The sequence below is a fragment of the Strix aluco genome, chromosome 1, assembly GCF_031877795.1.
Source record: "Strix aluco isolate bStrAlu1 chromosome 1, bStrAlu1.hap1, whole genome shotgun sequence".
Classification (NCBI taxonomy): domain Eukaryota; kingdom Metazoa; phylum Chordata; class Aves; order Strigiformes; family Strigidae; genus Strix; species Strix aluco.
In genome coordinates this window covers 60,127,877-60,151,633 of record NC_133931.1, presented here as the reverse complement: position 1 = coordinate 60,151,633, position 23,757 = coordinate 60,127,877, and the positions used below count along the sequence as shown (strand labels likewise).

Sequence of the window (23,757 nt, the reverse complement as noted above, 5' to 3'; positions counted from 1 at the left end):
GTTTATGATTTAAAACAGAATTGATAGTTGATGTATCTCCTTCAGTGCTATTCTTTTTTTTAACTTTATACTCACAGAAAGAAGGTTCTTTATTTTCATCAGCAAGAAGCCAAAAACTTCAAAAGTTATTTTATGAATGGCCTGGTTGTCTACTGAACAACACAATTCACATTTCAGAACAATCAGTTTAAGCAGTTGAAGGGCTTAATCATGACATTACATATGTTTTCTTTCTTAACCATATTTCTGCAATCAACTCCAAACAGCTCAGTTATCTTCTTACATGTTATGAGTTGAGATCAAAGTTTGTAGAGATACTCTATCGCATTTCAATGTCTAAAATAGCTATCCATTTACTTGGAAATTATATGCTGAGAGATATTCTCAGAGATGTTCTGAACTTCTGGAATTCACTCCCTTTCCTGATCTCAGCTGAGTTGTGTATACTTTCATGAGGCATTCCAAAATATTTTTGCATCCCCCCGATTATAGGGTCTGGGAGAAAGGAAGGATAGGCACTGCAGAGGGAAAGATGCTGTCAAAAACCAAATTGTCTTATTCGAGTGCCTTTTTCTTGGTGTCTGGTTTACAACAAAAGCAACGTAGAGTCATGTGGCAATTAAGTTACTTTTACACAGCCTTAGAGTATACTAAGTTAAGATGAAGGATGTGAAACACATCATGAATAAAACTAATTGTTGTCCTAATTATTGAAACTCATAGGCTGTTAATGGTAGCTTCAGTCTAGAGAAGAAGGCTTGTTTTGATGTTTTGGATTTTCTGAAAGGTTATCAAAAATTCTTTGTCTACTTTTATTGCATGAGTGTTGATCTTCACGACCCTGTAGAGTGGTTTTGTCAGAGTTACAGACATGTTTAGTATAGTGTCCAAAAGACATTCAAACAAAAGGATTACATTTTGGTCTGTGAGAATATAATCTGAAATATGGCAATAAAAATAGATGTAAAGGAGATAGATAGGTGTTTTTTGGCACCATTCTAAATCCATTCATCGTGTTTATTAGACATCTTGGATGGATTTTTCACTATCCAGTTCATGTTACAGTTCTGTAGTGTCCTATAATCCAAAAGTCAGCTGTATGCTAACCACAACTAAAGTTTCCTTTTGCACATTGAAAAACCACTTTCACTGCACCACCAGTATTAAATACATTATTTTCAAAATGACTTGAACATGAAAATTGTTATGTAAAATAGACTTCTATCCTACTACAGCTATAGCTAGTATCAGATCAAATAGAACAATATTAATAAGGCATCCAAATCCGTGATTCCCTTTCGATTGCACCTTCTGACCTTATAACTGTATGAAGACATGGTAAATGATGACCACAAGGTGGTATCAATTCTTTTTAGTTACCCTTTATGTATGTGTATGGTAACTACAGACTGTTGAATTCTAAAGGAAATGTTCTATAAGAATGATCAGAACACAAAGTGGACCAAATCTGTCTCAAATGTAACACTAGAGACATCTCAGCAGGAATGTATTTGACCCAGAAAGCTTAATTCCCAATTAATTAATAAATTAACTCACCCTGAAACTGCAGCCTAAAAGTTTGATGTAATCTATATCAAATATCTCACATGATGTATAAGCAAGCTGACCATTCAGAACGTACCTATTTGTATGCATGGCAATTTCAGCCCTTTTGTGGATATTGGTCTTTCTTCATATCATGCAGGAAACATATTTCATTTACAAAAAATATCTGAGCAGTAGTGATAAGAAAATAAAAAGTTAAAAAGAAAAAAAACAATGAAAGCATCCTTTAGAGTATAAAAACATGGTGAAGCTGTGAAAGCACCATACATTCTAGCAGGCCCTTACTCTAAGCTACCCCTGCAGATGCACTTAGTGTTACCTGTGACATTTCGAAACAGTGGACATAGCAGTCCATGGAAAATTCCCTTTTTCTGTTTTATACAGACCATGATTCTACAACATTATCTCACAGCAGAATGGAATAGGTAGGAAGATTTTATCAGCATATACAAACAAACGTAAAAGGCACCTAAGTGTCATGGCATGAGCTTTATGATCGTTATTCCTTTGCTGAGAGGTACACCATTTTATTTATAGATGAGCAGAAGCATCTTACTGTAGACCCAGAGAAGTCAGATCAATATTGTGCCAATTTGCTTTTCAAAAAAGTAATAGAAGCAGTCAAAAGGGGAACCTTGGTCTTGAGGTAGAAGGTCTACCTGGAAAATGCAGGTGATTATAGTAGTGAACATTTTAATCTTTTACCTGCACTAAATTCTGATGGTCATCAAAGATTATTAAGCAATAAGAAAAATTCTACTACTTGTAAGACCTCTGCCAATTTGAACAACACCAGTTCTGCACTCCCAGAACAGGTGGGTGATCAGATCTCTTACATCCTATAAACAACAGCAGAACTCCTATTGAAGGATATTGGGTGAAAAGCAATACAAAAAAAACCCTAAACTAGAAAGAAAGAAGTGGCAAATCTTTTCCTACTTCCTTCCATCTGTCTAATGGAAATAGTAACACTATAGTTGGGTATGGAAGCATGCACAAAGAACTCCAAATTATATACTCAGAGTACTGTAGCATCAAAATTAATGGTACTGATATTTGTTCAGATGGACAGTCTATGCCTTAAGTTGAACTTGGTAGAAACAAAGCTCTTAGAAACAGAAAGGACTGTAACAGAGAAGTTTTCTTTTTCCTTCTGGACTTCTCCATAATTCCAATTCAGTGAGACCACTTTGAGTTGAGGAAATGAATTTTCAATTAATTTTCATCAAGACTACCAGGCAGTCAACTACTCCATGCTCCATAACTTGGTATTTGCAAAATAAACAACACCCAGCTAGACAGTCAACCCAGAAGGGTTTACAGAAAATCTCTTCTATACAAAATAATCAATGAGAGATCAGAGCTGTTACTGATATCTTAGACTCCCTCACTGATGATATTTACTAGTTGAAAGTGCCCACTAATTAGATGGATGGGGAAACTGAGTATAGCAGGACATATCTTTTTGTGACCTTTGATCAAAGGAGCCCCTGTTGTTCCCAGCACGGGTCTCAGTGTGTTTGAAAATAAACAGTAAATGAGGCCCACACACCATGAACTGAAATAATTTTTTCAAGAAAAATCAAGTGAATTAATCTCAGTTTTAAAGAAACGTACATTTTCAAAAGGACTATTGGATTATTAAAACTTCTACATTAATAAGCCTTGAAAGAAGAAATTTTACAGCAATTAAATTTCAGTCTAGTCAATACAACAACTGATACAACCTTGCAGAAAACAACACATCATTTGCTCTATTTTCTCCGTTTACACACTAAAATGTGGGGATTTTTAAAGCTTGACTCACAAGCAATAAGTGCAGTTTTTCAGGCTGTGATGTCAGTTTCCCTGGTGAAAGTCTAGAATCTCCTAGGTTAGATGTACAAAAGCCTAGGAAACTACAAAAAAAAAGAAAGTTTCCTTCTCTCTGGGGGATTTTTCATCTAGAGTCAGCAAAACCAGAGCTGCCTATTGCTCTCTGAATATTTTATAGACTCATCTGGGTTTTGCTGAATCTTAGTGGAAGTGATACAGTAAGAAATAAACAATAAGGATTTGCCTTGTCCTTATGTTAAAAATATTCCCCTGCTTCTAAGGTGAATTCTTAAAGGCATGTGAATATGTCTAGAATAACCATAGGAGTCTTAGGTTTGTGTAGAACAGCACAGTACAGATCAAAGCAAGGGAAGATGTGGTTTGTTTTTTTTTTTTTCAGTCAGCCACATACTCCTCAGAATTTTATTGATTGGATCAGATATAGATAAAATCTATGGGGTCAAATACATTCTCTATCTAAACTAACAGAAGTTAATAATGAAATAACAAAACAGTATCTACTTTACCACTGGAATAATTTTATGATTTCCAAACATGATAAACACCTAAAAATATACTTTCCAAAGACATTGCTAATATCTGATTAAATACCTGTTAATCAGAATGAAATCTATAATTAATGATTGGGTTTGGTTTGGGGGTTTTTTTTGGTAAGCAGGTAATTCTTCTCTACTAAGCAACTACATTCAAACCAAACCAAACCAAATTAGATGTGCCTAAATTGTCTTTGTAGATTACTATGTTACTCTGCATATTTGGTCTAGCTTGACAGACCCTGAATTGTACAGACAGATATACATCCATACAAAGCTTTTTCTCAGCTGCAGCCATAGAGATGTTACCAGTAAATTGTCAACAAAGGTCATCATAGTGGTTTTTAATTTTTTGAGGTATATGTCAGAATATTATCATGAAAATGTGCCATTGTTCATGTTTTAGACTGGATGTATAGTTTTGTTCTCTACTGCTGTTCATATTGAGCATATTCTGGGAACTGTATTCCCTTATAAAAATGAAGCCTGTGGTTTGTTGTCAAGGTAATATTAGTGATCAGTTATTGCTCTTCACTGATTTATTGACCTGCATGCCTATACCTGTATTTGCATCACTTTAGCTATTTTGTTTGCTCTGAAAAAAGGGAAAAAATTCCAAGAAGCTTCATCCTTTGTACACTGTCACCAGGTACATCACTGAACAATCACTCCTCTCATTAGCGGCAATAAAAAAATCTCAAGAGTCCTCATTTTTTCATAGAGTGAAAATATAGATTTGAAATACATTTGACATACAAAAAGGGAACAATGCTAAGAATACGAAGCTTCTGGGGTGTAAACCACATTTTGTACTCTGCTGTGATGATTTCATCAAACTTAGCTTGCTTTAAAAGAAAAAATAATGTGTGCTGAAGTCTTAGGTTTTTTACTGAAAAATGATTTAATCAGGAAAGAATTTTCAAAGGCATAGATGGAAAGCTGTAGTCAATTCCCTTGACTTACTGCTTTGCTTTTAAAGCGCCACTTGTAGCATTCAGGTGCTTTCTGGTTTGGGGACAGTTGAGGCTTCAAGTGTCTTGGGTAAAAATACCTACAGGGCATGAGATGACTGAAAAAATAGAGCCCAAGTTCAAAATTGGACACTATCTTTTCTTTAAATTGGTGGGCTTACATAAGTTTACTTTCCTCCAGATCGGCGAGGATACTCACCTCACTTACAAATACATGCAGACTTTCACATCATTAAATACTTTGTGATAAAAATAGTAAATATAAGTTCTTTTTAAGCAGAAAGATTATGTTAACTAGTGTGATTGTTTATTTACAGAGATTAAAGATATTCTTTTGAATGATAACTGTTATTTATTTATTTTATCTTGCAATGTCTATCTGGTTTGACATATTTGTAAATGAAGACTATTTTGCTTTCTTGAGAAAAAGCAGCTAAAAAGTTTCATAATCCATCTGCTATAATACCCAGAATCAGCAATTCAGCACATGAACTTGTCACCATATCTCACTTACTGGAGCTACAATATATCAGTTGAATGATGTCAATGTGTTTGTGGGCTGGAAGAAAATCGGGTTTGTATAGTGGGATTTGTTCAAATGTAGAATGATATACTTTTCACCTTGAAAAAAAAAAAAAAAGGACAAAACACTATACATTTGATTACTTTTTTCATTTATGGAAACTTCATTTACCCCTGGTCTATTGAATCAGACAATATTTTACATTTTTTCAAGATTTTAATGCCTGCCTGTCTAAAATAGATGAAAAATCAAAGCAACGTATTTACTGAAAGTGAATCTCAATAAGCCTGTTTGGGTATTGAAGGTGTGTATTTGTGAGTGCATAACATACACTCAGTATGTATTCACAGATCACATCTCTAACATTAACAGTTTAACATACCTGATATGTCCTTTTATTGTTTTAAAGGGCAAGTAAATGCTTCTATTCTTAAACAATTATGTTTATCTGTGTTTACAGCTAATTCAAAGTATCAGTGCAGTGGATCAAGATGACTCAGCAGAAGGTCACCATTTTTACTTCTCATTGGCCCAGGAGGCCACAAACAACTCACATTTTATTGTCAAAGATAATAAAGGTAGTGTAATTCATGTACCTCTTTAGGACCTTCCTAATGAAAAATGCATGCTTCTAGTGTTCATTATATCACTAGAAATTTCCACTTAAATAGGAATAGTCAGTATAAGATATGTGAGTGGTCCTCACATCAGTAATTTTATAGAGATTTCCACTTAAATAGAAATTGTCATTATAAGATATGAGGTGCACTTCAAAACAATAACTCAGTAATACCAAACAGTTTATATTCCTTTTTCAGAAGGGTAACAAACAGAAGAAGACAGATTTATTTCAAGGAAATAAATTTATTTTCGTAACGTAGGATATAGTGGGAAACTTTCTTGTTAAAATTATCTATTTGTTTATGAAACAAGACCACCAGAAAGAGAAGTTTGCTGTTAATATGTTACTTCATCACTTTAGCAAGATCAAAATTATAAACACAGATAAATACGAATGTAATCTTATTTCCTAATACATTTTGAACTGCATACGCTGATTACTGATGACATCATACAAACGTCATCTATATGTACTTTAATATTATTCAGAACTGTTATTGATTGAGACTCTTATTAAAAGAGTGATATATAGAGATATTGAGCAAAATCACTCTGCGGTGAAAACGTTGAGTGCAATATCTGATGGAATTTCAGGGATGATGACCACTTAGAGTCAGTCTGCTGAGACTTCAAAGAAGAGCTTCTTCAGATTCAGCTAAAGTACACGTTGTTCTTACTGACTTTGCTAATTATTTGAATGTTCTGGCTAGGTGAATAAATCAATGGAAACAAGTTTTGGAAAGTTCAGACTATGTTGAACAGCAAACAACTGCTCTCAATATCTCCAAAGTTAGTCAGTGTATTAATACGTATTTCAATTCCCAGCTTCATTAACCTCTCACTCAATGCCAGGATGAGATAAGTTGTTGCATTAAGGTCAAACTGCATATAAGCCGTGAGCCTTTCCCACATTTGTTCATTCTGCACAAGGCCTAAGTAGAGCCACACACAAGGCAATTATGTCCAGTTCCTTTTGGTGGCTATTGATGTGGAAAAAAAATCTTTTAAAATATGGTACAATCATCTCTCAATCTCTTCCTCTCTTCCTTCTGCTGCATTTCATAGAAATGGCTGGGTGAATTGGGACATTCCTAGGCAAAAGCAAAAGCAGCTCTACACATCTGGAGCATTTTATCTCAGAGTTACTGAACTATGACAGAAACCTAGAAGAACTTAAATGTGAGGGAGCTAACTTCAGTAGACTGCTTGGATATATTATACAGATAATGGCAGAAGCATTTTTTTTTTCTATGTACATGTATGCATGCATGCAGTATTTCACGCTGACATGAGAAAAAAATCTGACATGTAAATATTTATAGATTTTTCTTTCCATTATACACAGATTTAGACAAGGCTAATTTGTTTTGCAATAAACTAAGTTTCAGATTTGAATTAGTGGATATGCAGCAGGAGCTGAATTTAAGCTGCTTACTGGGTTTTCTACAGAACTGATTTCTAAACACTAATAGTTAAATACAAAGCAAGGTAAGAGCCTCTAGCAACTTTTTATTAATTTAGATAGTAGGAGCTTAGACAGATCTAGATTTTGAGTCAGGGAAAGAAATAAGAGACTATTTTAGTGGACTTTTTTCTTGCTTTCTCTTCTTTGCCACCTGCTTCCTCTGTGTGCTGTCAGACACACTTTTGAAGCCTTTTGATTGGTAAACTGTCTATATTTCATCTGTGAACTGCTGGATTGGTAGCAGATGGTTACATGGAACCATTTTAAGAACCAATTAATTAGTCTGGGCAGGTGTCAGGTACTGAACACAGTGGGAATTTTTTTAGCTCTGAACATTAAAAACAGAGCTCCTAGGTCGAATTTTATTATTGCCCCTGGAATACATATGTCAAAAATAAATGCAATTTATTCACGATTGACAGAAAAAAACCCACCACATGTCAGTGCCTGATTTTACTTTTTTAACTTTCTTAATATGTAGCTTTGCACAGTACTATTGTTTTCAAATAGGTCAGATTCCACTGGAGTTTTATTGTTGTTGTTAAAAGTAATAAATGCATATCATGCATAATAATTTATCTTTTAGATAACACAGCTGGAATTTTCACAGCAAAAAGTGGTTTCAGAAGGCAAGAGCAGTTTTCTTTCTACTTGCCAATATTAATTCTGGATAATGGAATCCCACCGCTGACGAGCACAAATACTCTCACCATCACTGTCTGCGACTGTGACACCAAAGTTAACACCTTCTACTGTCGATACGGAGCTTTCATGTATTCCATGGGTCTCAGCACAGAAGCTTTAGTTGCCATTTTGGCTTGCATACTAATACTCCTAGGTAAGTATGAGAAATGACTTTGTTTCCTTTTACAGGGTCTTGGTTAAATGACAAAGATGTTCCCTTGACGGGAAGTACTCTGCTATTGAGAAAAATTGCAATAAGGCAAACATTTAGTTTCTTTTCTGTTTTCTTAACTATATTTTCCCCCTCCCTCCCGGTTTTCAGTAAAATCTGAATTCTAACATCATGTCCTAAAAGTTGAGTCACAGTCCTGCTTACTCCTCCATCACTGCCAATAATAAAAGTTTGGGAGTCGAAAGTCTGTATTGGGCCCAGGTAAAGCTAAAGACAACATTACACAAGAAAATTGACTAGTATAAGAATATAACAAAAAGAGCAGCACCCTACTCATTCTGCCTTAGGTATGCCAAATGTAGAGCTAGAGATCAATAAAAAATAATAAAAGAAAAAGAGAATCTGATATGCTCAGAAAGCAACTCCAGAAACAAACAGGGAGTTTCTCTGTCAACTAAAAAAAATTGCATCTCCAGACAGCCTTTTCTCCAAAGGTTGGACATCTTTTTAATCTCAGGAGATACCAAATTAACCTCCATTACATTTAGGAGCTTGTGGATGTGAAAAGTGAGTTTGAGAGCATTTTGAATGCCCAGGAGTTGTGCTTGTACCTCTGCAAAGGGTCATGCACAGCTCGCAAATGGCATTCAGAACCAGACCAACTGCCCAAGGCTGGCTACTCCTGCACTGCATGGGGTTATGGCTGCTGCAAGATAAGTTGGAGTGACAACAGTCAGGAAAACAGCTTCTTTACCTGGTGAAGCATGCAGTTATCGCTGCTACAGTGCATTTGCCTTTTTTTCAGAAAAAGAATATTCCTGCAGGGTTCAATGAGTGATTTGGTGACACTGACACATTATAACAGCAGGCACACTGAACTAATCATTAAATATCCATCCTGAAACTCTGTACCTGTCTGAGTTAGTGAGGCTAAGGAATGGTAGCTACTGAGGCCAGGAAAGAAAGAGAAGTGATAGAGATGGGTAAGTTTGTTTTCCAAGGAAAAATAACTGATCTTAGAGCTTGGTGGTCATGGGCCTCAAGGCCAAATTCAAGCTGATGTCAATAAAGCAACAATAAAAGACTTCCAAATCCCCATTGCCTATGTAATAAAATGGCATATCCATATTATGCCATATAGCAATATGTTTCAAAAAATGCCATATTCAAAAATACCATTAAAAAATTGATGGATTACGTTAGTAAAAACATTTTTCCACTAATGAAACTACAAGCAAACAACTCTAAAGTAAGAAAATGAAAATAGAATCAGGATTTTACTAGGCAGTGTGATATGAAATCATAATAATAAATTGTGCAAACCTAGAATACATTGTTTTTCAATAAAATTCTAAAACAAAAAAGGAGAAATATAATCAGAATCAAAACAAGAAGACTACAGCATAATATCTAGCTACACAAGTATAATGTCCAGAAAGAAAGAAGCAATAACAGAAATTACACTGCCTTAAGAAACAAAAACTTTCAGTGAAAATTATTCTCTCCATGTCTTTGTTAATGAGAGCAAATACAATAGTAATATTTTTAAACTCTTATATTATTGAAAGAAATATACACAATTTTAAGTAAAACCATTGCTTTTTTTTTTTTTTTTTTTTCCCATATGAAGGCTATCTAGGTAAAGAACATTCTTTCTTCTACCCTCATTATACAATATGAACCCTACTAGTGTATAAATAACAGCATATAATACTAAGCATATCATCATTATCTATAAGAAAGCTGAAGCTTGAAAATGAAGGCTTGAAGCTCTATTCTGATGCTGTATTTTGATCTGCCATAGTAACAACAGAAAATAAGAAAGACAAGTCCAATAAAGCTAATGAAATTATTTTGAGTTTACACCAGTGAAAAAAGAAATTTAATAAGTTAAAAATCACCCCATATTCTGCATTCTGCCCACAAGGTTATGGCTTATTTTCCTTAGCATAAGGAATAGAAACTGGCTCTAATTATTTCCTGTTGTACCTTTATCATCCTCACAGAAGCTCTTGGTGAGAAATCATTGAAATTTCTCCTAAAACGGAACCCCATAATTTAGTCCCACAGTTAAATGAGTTGCCCAGAAGCAGCACCCATGCATGTTAATTATGAGTCAGCACCTTCATATGACTTTGAACTCTCAAGATTAGGTGACATGTAGGAAACTACAGAGCAGAATGGCCTACAAAAAAACACATATGTTTTTATTTATCCCTACAAACACAGGGAATAGATAAGGTAAGGATGAAGACAATAGAAAGGTACCTCATAAATATTTATAAATTATAAAAATACATAAATTCATAAATATATATATAAATACTTTTGGCCAGACACTAGCTGTTTCTTGACTCCATAGCAAAGTCCAGGAATGCACTAGTGCCCCTACATGCATATCCTGATTTCCAACAGAGGAAACAGGAACATATGATTGAATTTGTGGTTTCTAAACTTGCTCCACTTCCAGAGTCATCTTATTTAAATCTGAGCTTTCCTTGTCCTAGACAATCTTCAGTAGCGTCACTGGAAAGCAGCCCCCCTGACTGAAGTCCCTCCCTGCCTTAGACCTTGCAGTCAGTGCGAGCTTACAGGCAGGCCAGTGTGCATTTCAAGTTTCTTTGATTATTGCAGGATATCTGAACCTGGTCGCTTTGTGTTATGCACTTAAGGGACTGAGGATAATACAAACTGCATCACTGTAGTATCTAGGTCATCAGTGGAATTTTCCTCCAAAGGCTTCTTGGTTGCTTGCAGAGAGGTTCTCTCTCCAGATGGAATAAACCCTTGTGTCTACTGGGCCTGTGCATATCACAAAAGACAAAGCAGGGATATAGATACATATATTAATCAGAAAGAAAATAAAAACCTAATCTATTACAGTCTTTACAGACTTTTGTGATTATTTAAAATGAAATAATAGGAGGTTCTATACATAATATGTTTGCCATTTACATCTGAAACCTGGTTTCATTTTTTTACATTTTCCTGTATCATCATGTGCACCATTAGAAGAGTTCACCATGCAGAGGGTTTGGAGAATTGAAACTATCTGGGTTCTGTAAATATATAACATTGTAGAAATTATGGTATCTCCCAGTCAAATGAAATAGTATACAGTAAATATGTAGAAATATAGAGCTACTTCAGGTCCCTCATATCCCTAAGTGAGGTAGAATCCTGTCATTGTTGATAGCTGTATCATGTTATATCCTGAGTAAAAAATTACAGTCTACAAACTACTTACTTATTAAATAGAACTGCAGTAAGATTTAGTTAAAAACTGAAATCATTAACCTCTGTGAAAGTCATAGACTATTTCAAAGGGATCATTCATCTAAAAATGAGATGGGGTAGGATTAAAAAATAATGCTTTAAAATAAAATTTAAAAAAGCTTTCATATATGAAAGAAACAAGGTACTTTGATTCATAGGTCTTCACACTAAGTACTGCTACAACATCACGCAAAATTTAGTGATAGTCTTCAAATTTCCAAACCAGCATAACAGAAATAATTGGACCACACCCTGCATAGTCTATGGAAATGAATGATTCAACCATCTGAGGAGGATATCTTGCTCATTGCCTCACTTTTCATTTGATTTTCCTGGGGCTTTGATCCAAGAGAGAGAGAGAGAGATTAAGAATTTAAATTCTGAATGTGAAATTGATATATTATGTGATAAACCAAAGCAGTTTCAAAAAGCATAACCTGTGCTTCCATCAGTTTCAAACTCCCATCTACCAAAAGAACTGCTCCATTTCATTCACCTATTTTATAAGTCCCTTTGTAACCATTTCCCACCACATACTATGCTCATCTCAAAACCGTAAAATCCATTAAAATTACAGCTCTATAAATTTGTTAAGATAGCTTCACTTTGCAATAGCATTGATATTAAGAAATGTTACCATTTTTTTAAGTCTTTCCAAGCACACTCAATGTCTCTGGTTTTCCTTTTCTTTTCTTTTCTTTTCTTTTCTTTTCTTTTCTTTTCTTTTCTTTTCTTTTCTTTTCTTTTCTTTTCTTTTCTTTTCTTTTCTTTTCTTTTCTTTTCTTTTCTTTTCTTTTCTTTTCTTTTCTTTTCTTTTCTTTTCTTTTCTTTTCTTTTCTTTTCTTTTCTTTTCTTTTCTTTTCTTTTCTCTCCCTTTTCTCTCCCTTTTCTCTCCCTTTTCTCTCCCTTTTCTCTCCCTTTTCTCTCCCTTTTCTCTCCCTTTTCTCTCCCTTTTCTCTCCCTTTTCTCTCCTTTCTTTTCTCTTCCTTTCTCTCCCTTTTCTTTCTCTCCCTTTTCTTTCTCTCCCTTTTCTCTCCCTCTCCTCTCCTCTCCTCTCCTCTCCTCTCCTCTCCTCTCCTCTCCTCTCCTCTCCTCTCCTCTCCTCTCCTCTCCTCTCCTCTCCTCTCCTCTCCTCTCCTCTCCTCTCCTCTCCTCTCCTCTCCTCTCCTCTCCTCTCCTCTCCTCTCCTCTCCTCTCCTCTCCTCTCCTCTCCTCTCCTCTCCTTTCTTTTCAGTGTTCTTTTTGGCAATTGTAGCCATAAGGCAGCAGAGGAAGAAGTCTTCCTTCTCAGAGAAAACAGAAGAATTCAGAGAGAACATTGTCAGGTATGATGATGAAGGAGGTGGTGAGGAGGACACAGAAGCCTTTGATATTTCAGCTCTGAGAACCCACACTGTCATGAGAACGCACAAACCTCGGAAGAAGGTCACCACAGAAATCCACAGCCTCTACAGACAGTCTCTGCAGGTTGGTCCTGACAGCGCAATCTTCAGGCAATTCATTTCAGAAAAGCTTGAAGAAGCGAATACAGATCCTAGTGCTCCTCCATATGACTCACTTCAGACCTATGCATTTGAGGGGACTGGCTCTTTGGCAGGATCCCTCAGCTCTTTAGGTTCAAACATGTCAGACACTGATCAGAGTTATGACTACCTTACAGACTGGGGACCTCAATTTAAACAGCTTGCAGGCATGTACACTTCCCATAGAAGTGGGGGGGATTAGTTACTTTTTGGTTTGTTGTTTTACTTTCTTAAATCTCAGCAGCCCAAAACAACTGTGGATTTTTAAAAGATCATCCCACATTTAAGCATGAAAAATAAAAGCCTTTTTTTTTTTTTTTCTGGAAAGTCTTGGATGTGGAGATCTTTTGAAAAAACACACCAGGTGTGTCATGGAGTGAGTAGATGGAGACTCACGTTTGAAAATCTCATGGCTACTTAGGCTTAGGTGCCTGAATGCAAACTGTGTTGCTTTGGATATCTAGGCCCCCTTCTGGATACTGAAAACCTGTGTTCTGCAAGTACAAAAGGAGGAGTAGAAGCCATAAATAGATATAGTAAATATTCTGTCATCCATAAACTGTTTCCAAAGTTAAGACAGACTTTTTCTGTTGCAGTTGAATATATTCATTAACCAAAGTTAAACATATTTGTATAATGCTTTATTATATAAATATACTTGTATGAAAAAGTAGACCCTAGATATTCTAATTCAATTGTCAGAAGCACTCACAGAATCATCTATTTATTGTTCTTAGGATGATAAATCTAAAACAAATGTCTTTTCCTATCAGTGTAAAAATAAAGACCTATTACAGTATCAGCAAGTATTTGCTGCCATTTTAGGTTTTAATGGAGCTATTGGAAAATGTATAAACCAATACTTAATTTAGCAAATAAGATAGGAAAAAAAAATCAGTTCAAGTTAGAATCAATATTCAACGTAAATACTGCGATCGACCACATTATATATTACAGTACTTAGAACAAAATACTATCCAAATACAGACATTTTTCCTTTTATTAAGAGTTTAAAGGATGACTGATTTACCAGCACAGATTTATTTTTTTATTATGGAATATAAAATTATCTGCAGTAGTCAGTTTTATTATAACAATATTAAGAATCTTTAAAATTCTAAGCTGATGGTTATAAAACTTTATGTATAACATTCGATAATAAGATAATAAAATGCTTTAATGTTAATCCACTTCTGAAAATGATTCTGAATCATACTGCGACACTCAAGTCAGACTTCAAAATTAATTTCTCATTGGTTTTTTGCCAAACATTCCATAATGAATATAAAGCTGTCTCAGAATAATTCTTTAATCTTACTTACACCACTACCCAGCAGCAATTTTGGATCCGAGGGTCATCAAATATGTTCAAAATGGTCTGTCTGCAAAAAAGCAACCTGCCTGGTTTTTATTCACCTCACTTTCAACAGGTACTTATTTTACAGAAATTATATCATGTAATTAATTGATACATTTCCAGAGCTAAAAGCCAGCATCGGGGTAAAGAATATGCAATATTTTTTTTTTTTTACCCTTTTTTTTTTTTTAAGATTTTAAGTAAACCCTACTAAATTACAGAGAGCCAGGCAAAATTTATGCAAAAAAAACCCAAACCAAACCAAACCAAAAAAACTGAACAAACAAAAAAAGAGCATGTAACATATAAGCTTTGCAATGTTTGCTACAATCGTTATTCACTGAAGGAAACCAAGGCATGTAGGCTTAGTGGAAAGGTGCCAGTGCAGAGTTTAAATTCCTGTCAGCTAAAAATAAAATATGTGGAGGAGTTTGAAAACCAGGAGAGATTTCCAATGTGAGGTCTGGTAAGGGCAGAAACATTATTCATGATATTCATAGCTGGAAAAATACAGGGAGGGGTCATCCGAGCAGGTGCAGATGAAACAGCATCTGCTTCATAAGTAAAACCTGTTTCTTGCCAGTCTCATGCTAGGATGCCAGTATGCAGCTACAAAACAGCTTTAAAAGATGTACAAGGAAAAACATTGTATTAATGACTCTAATATTTGTGTTCAATGGCTCCCAAATAGATGTGACAAAATAACATTTATTTGAGATAAACTTGTACATATTAGTAATTTGCTCCATGGAAAGGAATAGAGAAAGAAAGAACAACTATTCATGCACTGGTTGTTGATGATGGTGAAAAATACATCTTTAGGATTAGGTCTATAGATTTACACAGGTTATACCCTAAACAGATCCTTATTCCACAGATGGTCCCAGCGGCATTAATAGAATTACTCATGCTTTCAGGCTGTATTTAGTACAAAAAGGATAACAGTGTCTGATCCTCTCTCAATCCAGAGATTTTGTCCATTTATGTGGGAAAAATAGCCTTGAACATTCAACCATATTTGCACTTATAACTTTCTCTTTTTACTGTAAGGAACTTTAACAGTAAATAATTTTTGTAACCAGTGCATACCACTGTCACGTAATTTTTGTAACCAGTGTATGCCATTGTCAGTAACTTCTATATGAAAGAGAATAATGGCCTACAGTGGGTCTTAAATGATCTTTAGCTGAAAAGGCATAAAACTGTGTTTGCTCAGCAGAGAAAGGGAGTGTTTTGCTCCAAAGTAAGATGTTATTCCTAGCTGTTACTGGGCCACATCTTATTAGGTTTCTGGTATTCAATCTAAGTCAAACCTGTCAATTTATTTCCACATGTGAGAAAGGAATCATTGAACTGACCTAGTAACTTCACACTTCTTTTAATATACTGTACTTAATTTAGCTGACCTGCAAAAAGGTTTTGTAGAAGTGTCTGTTTATTTGAAGTACGTAAACATTCTGAGGAAGCTGAAATTAAACATATAAGAGATATTGCGATAATTAATAATATGATATTAATAAAGGATAAACCAGAGTTCCCGATAATGAGATCTATTAAACTGTGGAATGGTTTTCCCAAGAGAAACCTCTGTTACCTTTATCTTTTAAAATTTGTTAGTAGCTAGAATTAGCTATGCTATTGGCTGAAGTGAAGAATGCAAGTATGGTACCAGATGGTAAATATATATTCAGCTGTTCATCACCTGCCTAAAAGAATATAAGGAAGACTTACTGACTGGTCAAAGGAAGAATGATCATACACACTCCATTTCTGTATGAATGCTCTGAAAAGATGTTCCTGTAGATTTCTTTTTCTGTAACATGGCAATGAGACAGGTTAAGAAGTGGTGAAATACCTGACAAAAGATTGGCTTCCTGTTTCAGTCCTTGTTCATCAGGACTCAGAGTGTTGTGTTATTGCTTTTATTGTTTAAAAGCCAAGGAAATTAAGACTATGCATACATTAATAAATGCTTAACATTCAGATGTTTTAAATTAAAAACCAAAAGAGCAAAATCACTTGATAGCACATTGCAGCTTCAGAGTCATTGTTGTGACTGGAAAAGTGTATTTTGTTTATGGATTCACCCAAAATGAAATGTTTTCATTTGATTTTCATTTTGTATATCACAATGTAGGTATTTTATTATCATAACATTTAGAAGCAATCTTGCTTGCTGCTGAGGAAAATCTTAGTCTTTAATTCACATAATTTTCCTATCACATTTTCTCACACATACTGTCATTACACTCCTAGCTTTGCTTTCAAAATTTGCATTGGAAATGGGGTTGGTTTAACACTCATTCTTAACTGTATGGGGTAACCCTGTCAGATGAGAGTAAAATATTTTTGAAAAAAGAGTGTGCATTTTATGCTTTAAAGTCAGATCTAATATATACTCTCTGAGGAGTAAAAGTTGAAGGAGATTATGTGATTTTACATTCTGGCAAAGAATACATTTTACCCTTGATCCAGAATATGAACAAATAGAATAGAAGTTATATGAAAACAATAAGTAGCTATTAGTAAAGTCTGTAAGATTTCTCTACCAGAAAATTGGTAAACCTATATTTTTTAAAGAAAAATAAAGTGGATTGATGTTTATAACAAAAGTTGACACATATTACAACAGTAATATTTATTCAGGAAAAAAGAGTTCTTCATATATGGGTCTATATCAACCTTACGTCTCATACACAGAGTCCAAGGAACAGTAAATTTATCTATAATGCACGAAAGGATAATACAGAGAGACTGCTTGGATCAGTATGGAACACTTTACCCACACAAATAGATAACAGCAATAGTCAGAAATATGTTTAAGACTGAAGAGGATATCTGCCAGAAAGGCAGTTAGATATATGGAACTAAGAGCAAATATTAATAAGAACAACTAGAAACCATCACTACTTCACAAAACTATCCAATAGCAGAAACCAGAGCAGGATATAAATGGCTTTTAATTTCCAAAATATTTTGTGATTTAGGCAACATTTTAATAATATTAAAGTTTATGGTTTAAACAATACTCCACATATGGAGGTTCAAATGGGATTGGTTTACAGAGAAACAGTAACATCTGCATACATATATCTGACAAAAAGATGCAACAGAAGTTACTGGATTAAATCTTAAAAGGATGCAAACCTACCCACAGATATATGATGCATTGTTACTGACATTGTTACGAGTAAATTAATCTCTGTCATCACAAATTTCTCTGAAAAGACACTTTACAAAGGGCATCTTGGATAACTGTTTTAGTAGTTTAGGAGCAGGAACAAGAATTTTTAATGTACTGATTTTGTATGTTGAACGTGGAAGTGTCAAAAATATCCCCCATTATTAATAATGAGGATTCCTGAGATATAAGCAAGAACTGGATGGCCTTGAAGACTGGAGAATAGAAAATGGATAAAAGGTAATGGCAAAAATAAACATTGTCAACTCTGGAAATAGTTCTTTTAAAAAAAATCTACTACTGGACACTTCTCCAGTAGACTGATTAAACAGGACAAGGATATTCTAGCTGCAAAAATAACTATGAACTGCCAACAAGATTCAGCTCAGAAAAGTCAAAAAAATCAAATATGAACCAAAGCTGTACTAGACAATACAATAGACAAAAGAAAACATTGATCATGAAATTAGATTGAGATTAGATTACCTGTTTAATTACTTGACAGCTCATTCTCTTTTGTCAGACTCTGACCAGCCACGCTAATATTGTTTCTGAAGGTCACACATTCATTTAAACTGTAATCCAAAGGTAGTTCCAATATTAATTATTGCTAAAGCATTTTCATAGGACAAAATCTTGTTACTAATTTGTTGTTTATTCCATATGTATAAACTCTTTGGCTAGGCCAGACAAGGTGTCTAACAGATGTAAAAGAGGTGATAAACGAAGTTATCCTTATGCTTTTATAATTTCAACAGCCTGATTCAATATGCACACATTTCATTATATATTCGGTAAACCTAATTTCATTTGTTGCAAATGTCAATTTACTTACATTATTTATGAATTAAAAATATCATTACAATGACTTTACAAATATTTCATGGGAATTCTTAAAGATTACGGTGGCTTTAGTAATATTTTATGCAGGTTCTTGTCAAAACATCTTATTCTCACAAATATCTTACCCTGCTTTTGCCATCACTAAATATAAAAACATACTAGTTAGCATCTAAAAGCATTTGCACTCACTGCAGTTCATCTCACCCAACCTAACAATGGGTTGATATAGCACTTAGGGATATGGTGTAGCTGAGAATGGTCAGTGTTAGGTTAATGGTTGGACTAGATGATCTTCAAGGTCTTTTCCCACCTAGATGATTCTGCGAGTCTGTAAAAACTGGTGTAAATTATTCTACTTCCTTGCCATCTTTGTTGCCACTCCCGCAGACTTCCCAGAAGTTCAGGGCAGGCTGGACGCTATCCAGGACAGCAAAATGAAAGAGACATCTTTCCTTAGGTGACTGACTTAGACATGGTAGACCTTCCACAACAAAGAACTCCTGCTAATACTTCTCCTTTGTGTCACTGAGAACTCTAACCCACTGTTGAATCACCCCCAAAGCTTCATCTGCTTTCCCCAAACTGACAGGGGTATAAGGATTCCGCTTTGTCTTCTTACCTTCATGTACATGTGGGTTTATTTTTAAAAACCTAATAAATATTTTTCTTTGACAGTAGTTCCTGTCAGTTGTGAATGATTATTATTGCTTGATAGCATTCTACTAACAGCTAAAGATTGCCAGGTCATCTCCTTGTATAGATAGCTATTTTGCAATCACAGATTTCAGGAAATGCAGAGAAAGAGAAATGAAATCAAGGCCAAGGGAGGTCAAATGCTTCACATAACTGGTCAGCTCCTAAGCTGGAAACTAGCTGTAGATCCCAAAATATTCAGCTCTCTGGACTACAGTTAATTTTTTGCAGATCTGCTTGTTCTTTCTTAGTGAATAATAAAGTAAGTCTGCTGCCTCCCTGGGGCCCGGGTCAAGGACCTCACGGCAAAACTCCCCACTCTAGTGAGACCCAAGGACTACTACCCTCTCCTGGTTTTTCAGGTAGGTAGCAACAACATTACCAGGAGAAGTCTTAAAGCAATGAAGAGAGATTTCAGGGCCTTGGGGAAACTGATTAAGGGGTCAGGGGCACAAATTGTGTTCTCCTCCATCCCTTCAGTTGCGGGGATGGATGAGGAAGAATACAGGAGAACTCAACAGTTGAACTTGTGGCTCCAAGACTGGTGCTACAGTCAGGGCTTTGGATTTTTCAGTCATGGGTTGGTATACAGGACGCCAGACCTTTTGTCATTAGATGGGATGCACCTGTCCCAGAGGAGGAAGAGGATCTTGGGGCAGGAGTTAGCTGGGCTCATTGACAGAGCTTTAAACTAGATTTGAAGGGGGAAGGGGGCAAAACACCAGCCCATCTGAAGTGCATGTATACCAATGCACACAACATGGGTAACAAACAGGAGGAGCTTGAAGCCATGATGAAACAGGAAAATTATGATGTAGTGGCTATTACAGAAACATGGTGGGATGTCTCCCATGACTGGAGTGCACCAGTTGATGGCTACAAGCTCTTTAGGAGGGACAGGCAAGGAAGGAGAGGTGGTGGGGTGACGCTGTATGTTAGGGACTGTTATGATTGCTTTGAGTACAAGTGTAGTGAAGACAGGGTGGAGTGTCTTTGAGTTAGAATCAGAGGGAAAGCCAACAGGGCAGATGTTGTAGTAGGAGTCTACTACAGGCCACCCACCCAGGACAGAGAGGTGGATGAAATATTCTATAGGCATTTAGGAGAAATCTCACGATCGCTTGCCCTTGTTCTTGTGGGAGACTTTAACTTCCCAGACATCTGCTGGAAATACAACACAGCAGAGCGGAACCAGTCCCGGAGATTCCTGGAATGTGCAGCAGATAACTTCCTGACGCAGCTGGTGAGTGAGCCGACCAGAAAAGTTGCCCTGCTGGATCTCTTCTTTGTGAACAGAGAAGGACTGGTGGATGATGTGGTGGTTGGAGGCCAACTAGGCCACAGCGATCGTGAAATAATACAGTTCTCTATCCTTAGAGAGGCCAGGAGAGGGGGAAGCAGAACTGACATCCTGGACTTCCAAAGGGCTGACTTTGTCTTGTTTGGGCACTTGCTTGACAGGATCCCTTGGGAGACGGTCCTGAAGGGTATAGGGGTCCAGGAAGGCTGGACACTCTTTAAGAAGGCACAGGAGCAGGCTGTCCCCAGGTGCTGTAAGAGAAGCTGGCGACAGAGAAGAACACTCTGACTGAACAGGGAGCTTTGGCTGCAACTCAGGGAGAAAAGGAGAGTTTACGGCCTTTGGAAGAAGGGGCTAGCCACTCGCAATGATTACAAAGATGCTGTGAGGCTATGCAGGGCAGAAATCAGGAGGTCTAAAGATCAGCTGGAAATTAATATGGCTTCAGCAATCAAGGACAACAAGAAATGTTTCTATAAGTATGTGTGCAGCAAAAGAAACACCAGAGAGAGCCTCCATCGCCTGCTAGACGCAGGACGAAACACGGTAACAAGTGGTGAGGAAAAGGCTGAGGTGCTTAATGCCTTCTTTGCCTCAGTCTTTAATAACAAGACTAGTATTGAGGGAATCCAGCCTCCTCAGACAGAAGACAGAGACTGGGAGAACGACGCCCCCTGCAATCCAGGAGGAGATAGTCAGTGACCTGCTGCATCACATAGACATACACAAGTCTATGGGACCAGATGGGATACACCCGAGGATGCTGAAGGAGCTGGCTCGGGCGCTTGCCAAGCTGCTTTCCATCATTTACCAGCAGTCCTGGCTGACCGGGGAGGTCCCGAAAGGTTGGAAATTGGCCAGTGTGACGCCCATATATAAGAAGTGTTGGAAGGATGATCTGGGAAATTAGAGGCCTGTCAGCTTGACTTCGGTGCCCGGGAAGCTGATGGAGCAGCTCATCCTGAGTACCATCATACAACACGTGTGGGGCAACCAGATGATCAGGCCCAGTGAGCATGGGTTTATGAAAGGCAGGTCCTGCTTGACAAACCTGATCTCCTTCTACGACAGGGCGACCTGCTTATTGGATGAGGGAAAGGCTGTGGATGTTGTTTACCTCGACTTCAGTAAGGCCTTTGACACCGTTTCCCACAGCATTCTCCTGGTGAAACTGGCTGCTCGAGGCTTGGATGATCGCACGCTTTGCTGGGTAAAGAACTGGCTGGATGGCCAGACCCAAAGAGTTGTGGTGAATGGAGTTAAATCCAGTTGGCAACCGGTCACTAGTGGTGTCCCCCAGGGCTCGGTTTTGGGGCCACTCCTGTTTAACATCTTTATTGATGATCTAGATGAGGGGATCGAGTGCACCCTCAGTAAGTTTGCAGATGACACCAAGTTGGGTGGGAGTGTTGATCTGCTCGAGGGTAGGGAGGCTCTGCAGAGAGATCCGGACAGGCTGGAGCGATGGACTAAGGCCGACTGTATGAGATTCAATAAGGCCAAATGCCGGGTTCTGTACTTCGGCCACAACAACACCCAGAAGTGCTACAGGCTTGGGGAGGAGTGGCTGGAGAGCTGCCAGTCAGAGAGGGACCTGGGGGTGTTGATTGACAGCTGGCTGAACATGAGCCAGCAGTGTGCCCAGGTGGCCAAGAAGGCCAGTGGCATCCTGGCCTGTATCAGAAATAGCGTGGCCAGCAGGGACAGGGAAGCGATCTTACCCCTGTACTCGGCACTGGTGAGGCCACACCTCGATTCCTGTGTTCAGTTTTGGGCCCCTCACCACAAAAAGAACATTGAATTACTCAAGCGTGTCCAAAGAAGGGCAACGAAGCTGGTGAAGGGTCTGGAGCACATGTCGTACGAGGAGCGGCTGAGGGAACTGGGGTTGTTTAGTCTCGAGGAGGCTGAGGGGAGACCTCATCACCCTCTACAACTACCTGAAAGGAGGTTGCAGAGAGCTGGGGATGAGTCTCTTTAACCAAGTAACAAGCAATAGGACAAGAGGTAATGGCCTCAAGTTGCGCCAGGGAAGGTTTAGGCTAGATGTTAGGAAGCATTTCTTTACAGAACGGGTTGTTAGGCATTGGAATGGGCTGCCCAGGGAGGTGGTGGAGTCCCCATCCCTGGAGGTGTTTAAGAGTAGAGTCGACGTAGGGCTTAGGGATATGGTGTATTTGGGAACTGTCAATGTTAGGTTAATGGTTGGACTAGATGATCTTCAAGGTCTTTTCCAACCTAGGCGATTCTGTGATTCTGTGTAATTTAAAATAAAAATGCTATGTTCACCTGAGTTGGTCTGTTCTGGTTTTGTAGGTCACTTTGAATAACTTTTACATATGACCATATTTAAACTAGGTGACAGTAATGTAACTGCTAGTTCTTTGTTTACGATGCTTTTTCCCAATATAAACTAGACCATAAGTGCGTGAATGGCTTTAAAAAAAACCTAACAACCAGTTAAGGGTACAGCTCACGGAAACACGTTATATTGTCCTCTCCCTGATAATAACTTATCTAGATCCACCTTTGCCCCATTACACCTTAAAAGAAACAGAAAGCCTTAGCAAATGTTGGCCTCTCACAATATTCCTTTTTTTAAAGGAACTTTGTAAATAACAGTCTGTGACTATGATTTAGTTAACTGTGAAGAAGCAAAAGGAAATGAGCTAAAAGAGAGTTGAAATGTTTAAGGAAATCGCCATTGACTTGTTACCAATTAGTTGCAGTCAAGTTGCAGAGTAGGTTGCCTGAACACCCACCAATTTGTTAGACACAATATCTTGTTATAGAGAAACAGTTATATTCAAAGGCCAGAATTTACTGTTGGTCTGATTGAAGTTATTATTACTCCAGTTGTTAAAACTCACGGTTATATACAGTTTAAGTGCTATATTAATAAACTTCTTCCTCTCTATTCCTTTTTTTCTGGTTTTATGCTCATCCTCCTAAGGCTTCAGTCTGGAGGAGAAGGAATGGTACCAGAAGTCATCAGTATTACTAGCCCTTTGACAGGAAGAATGTAACAGTGAAAAAGATCATTTTACCCAGTTCCCAATATTGCATCCCTTTGGTGATCAGAAATTAAGCACTGGTAAGCTGTTTGTACCCTGTAGCATCCTGTGCAATGACAGCATTTGGAGTCAATACTTTGAAGGCCTCTTCTCATTCTGTGCTTTTGTTCTATGATGTATTTTATTCTAAGTTCATAGG

General features: G+C 37.0%; 1 protein-coding gene across 1 annotated transcript in view; it reads left to right on the top strand.

The window, feature by feature from the left end:
* The window catches only part of LOC141922797 (cadherin-19-like), a 125,362-nt gene extending 106,134 nt beyond the window's left edge, over positions 1–19,228 (top strand). The window contains exons 11-13 of the mRNA XM_074822732.1: positions 5,890–6,007; positions 8,102–8,353; positions 12,882–19,228. Coding sequence (XP_074678833.1) covers positions 5,890–6,007; positions 8,102–8,353; positions 12,882–13,372 — 861 coding nt within the window. The 3' untranslated portion in view covers positions 13,373–19,228. The remainder of the gene's footprint in view (positions 1–5,889; positions 6,008–8,101; positions 8,354–12,881) is intronic.
* The last annotated feature ends 4,529 nt before the right edge of the window (positions 19,229–23,757 follow it).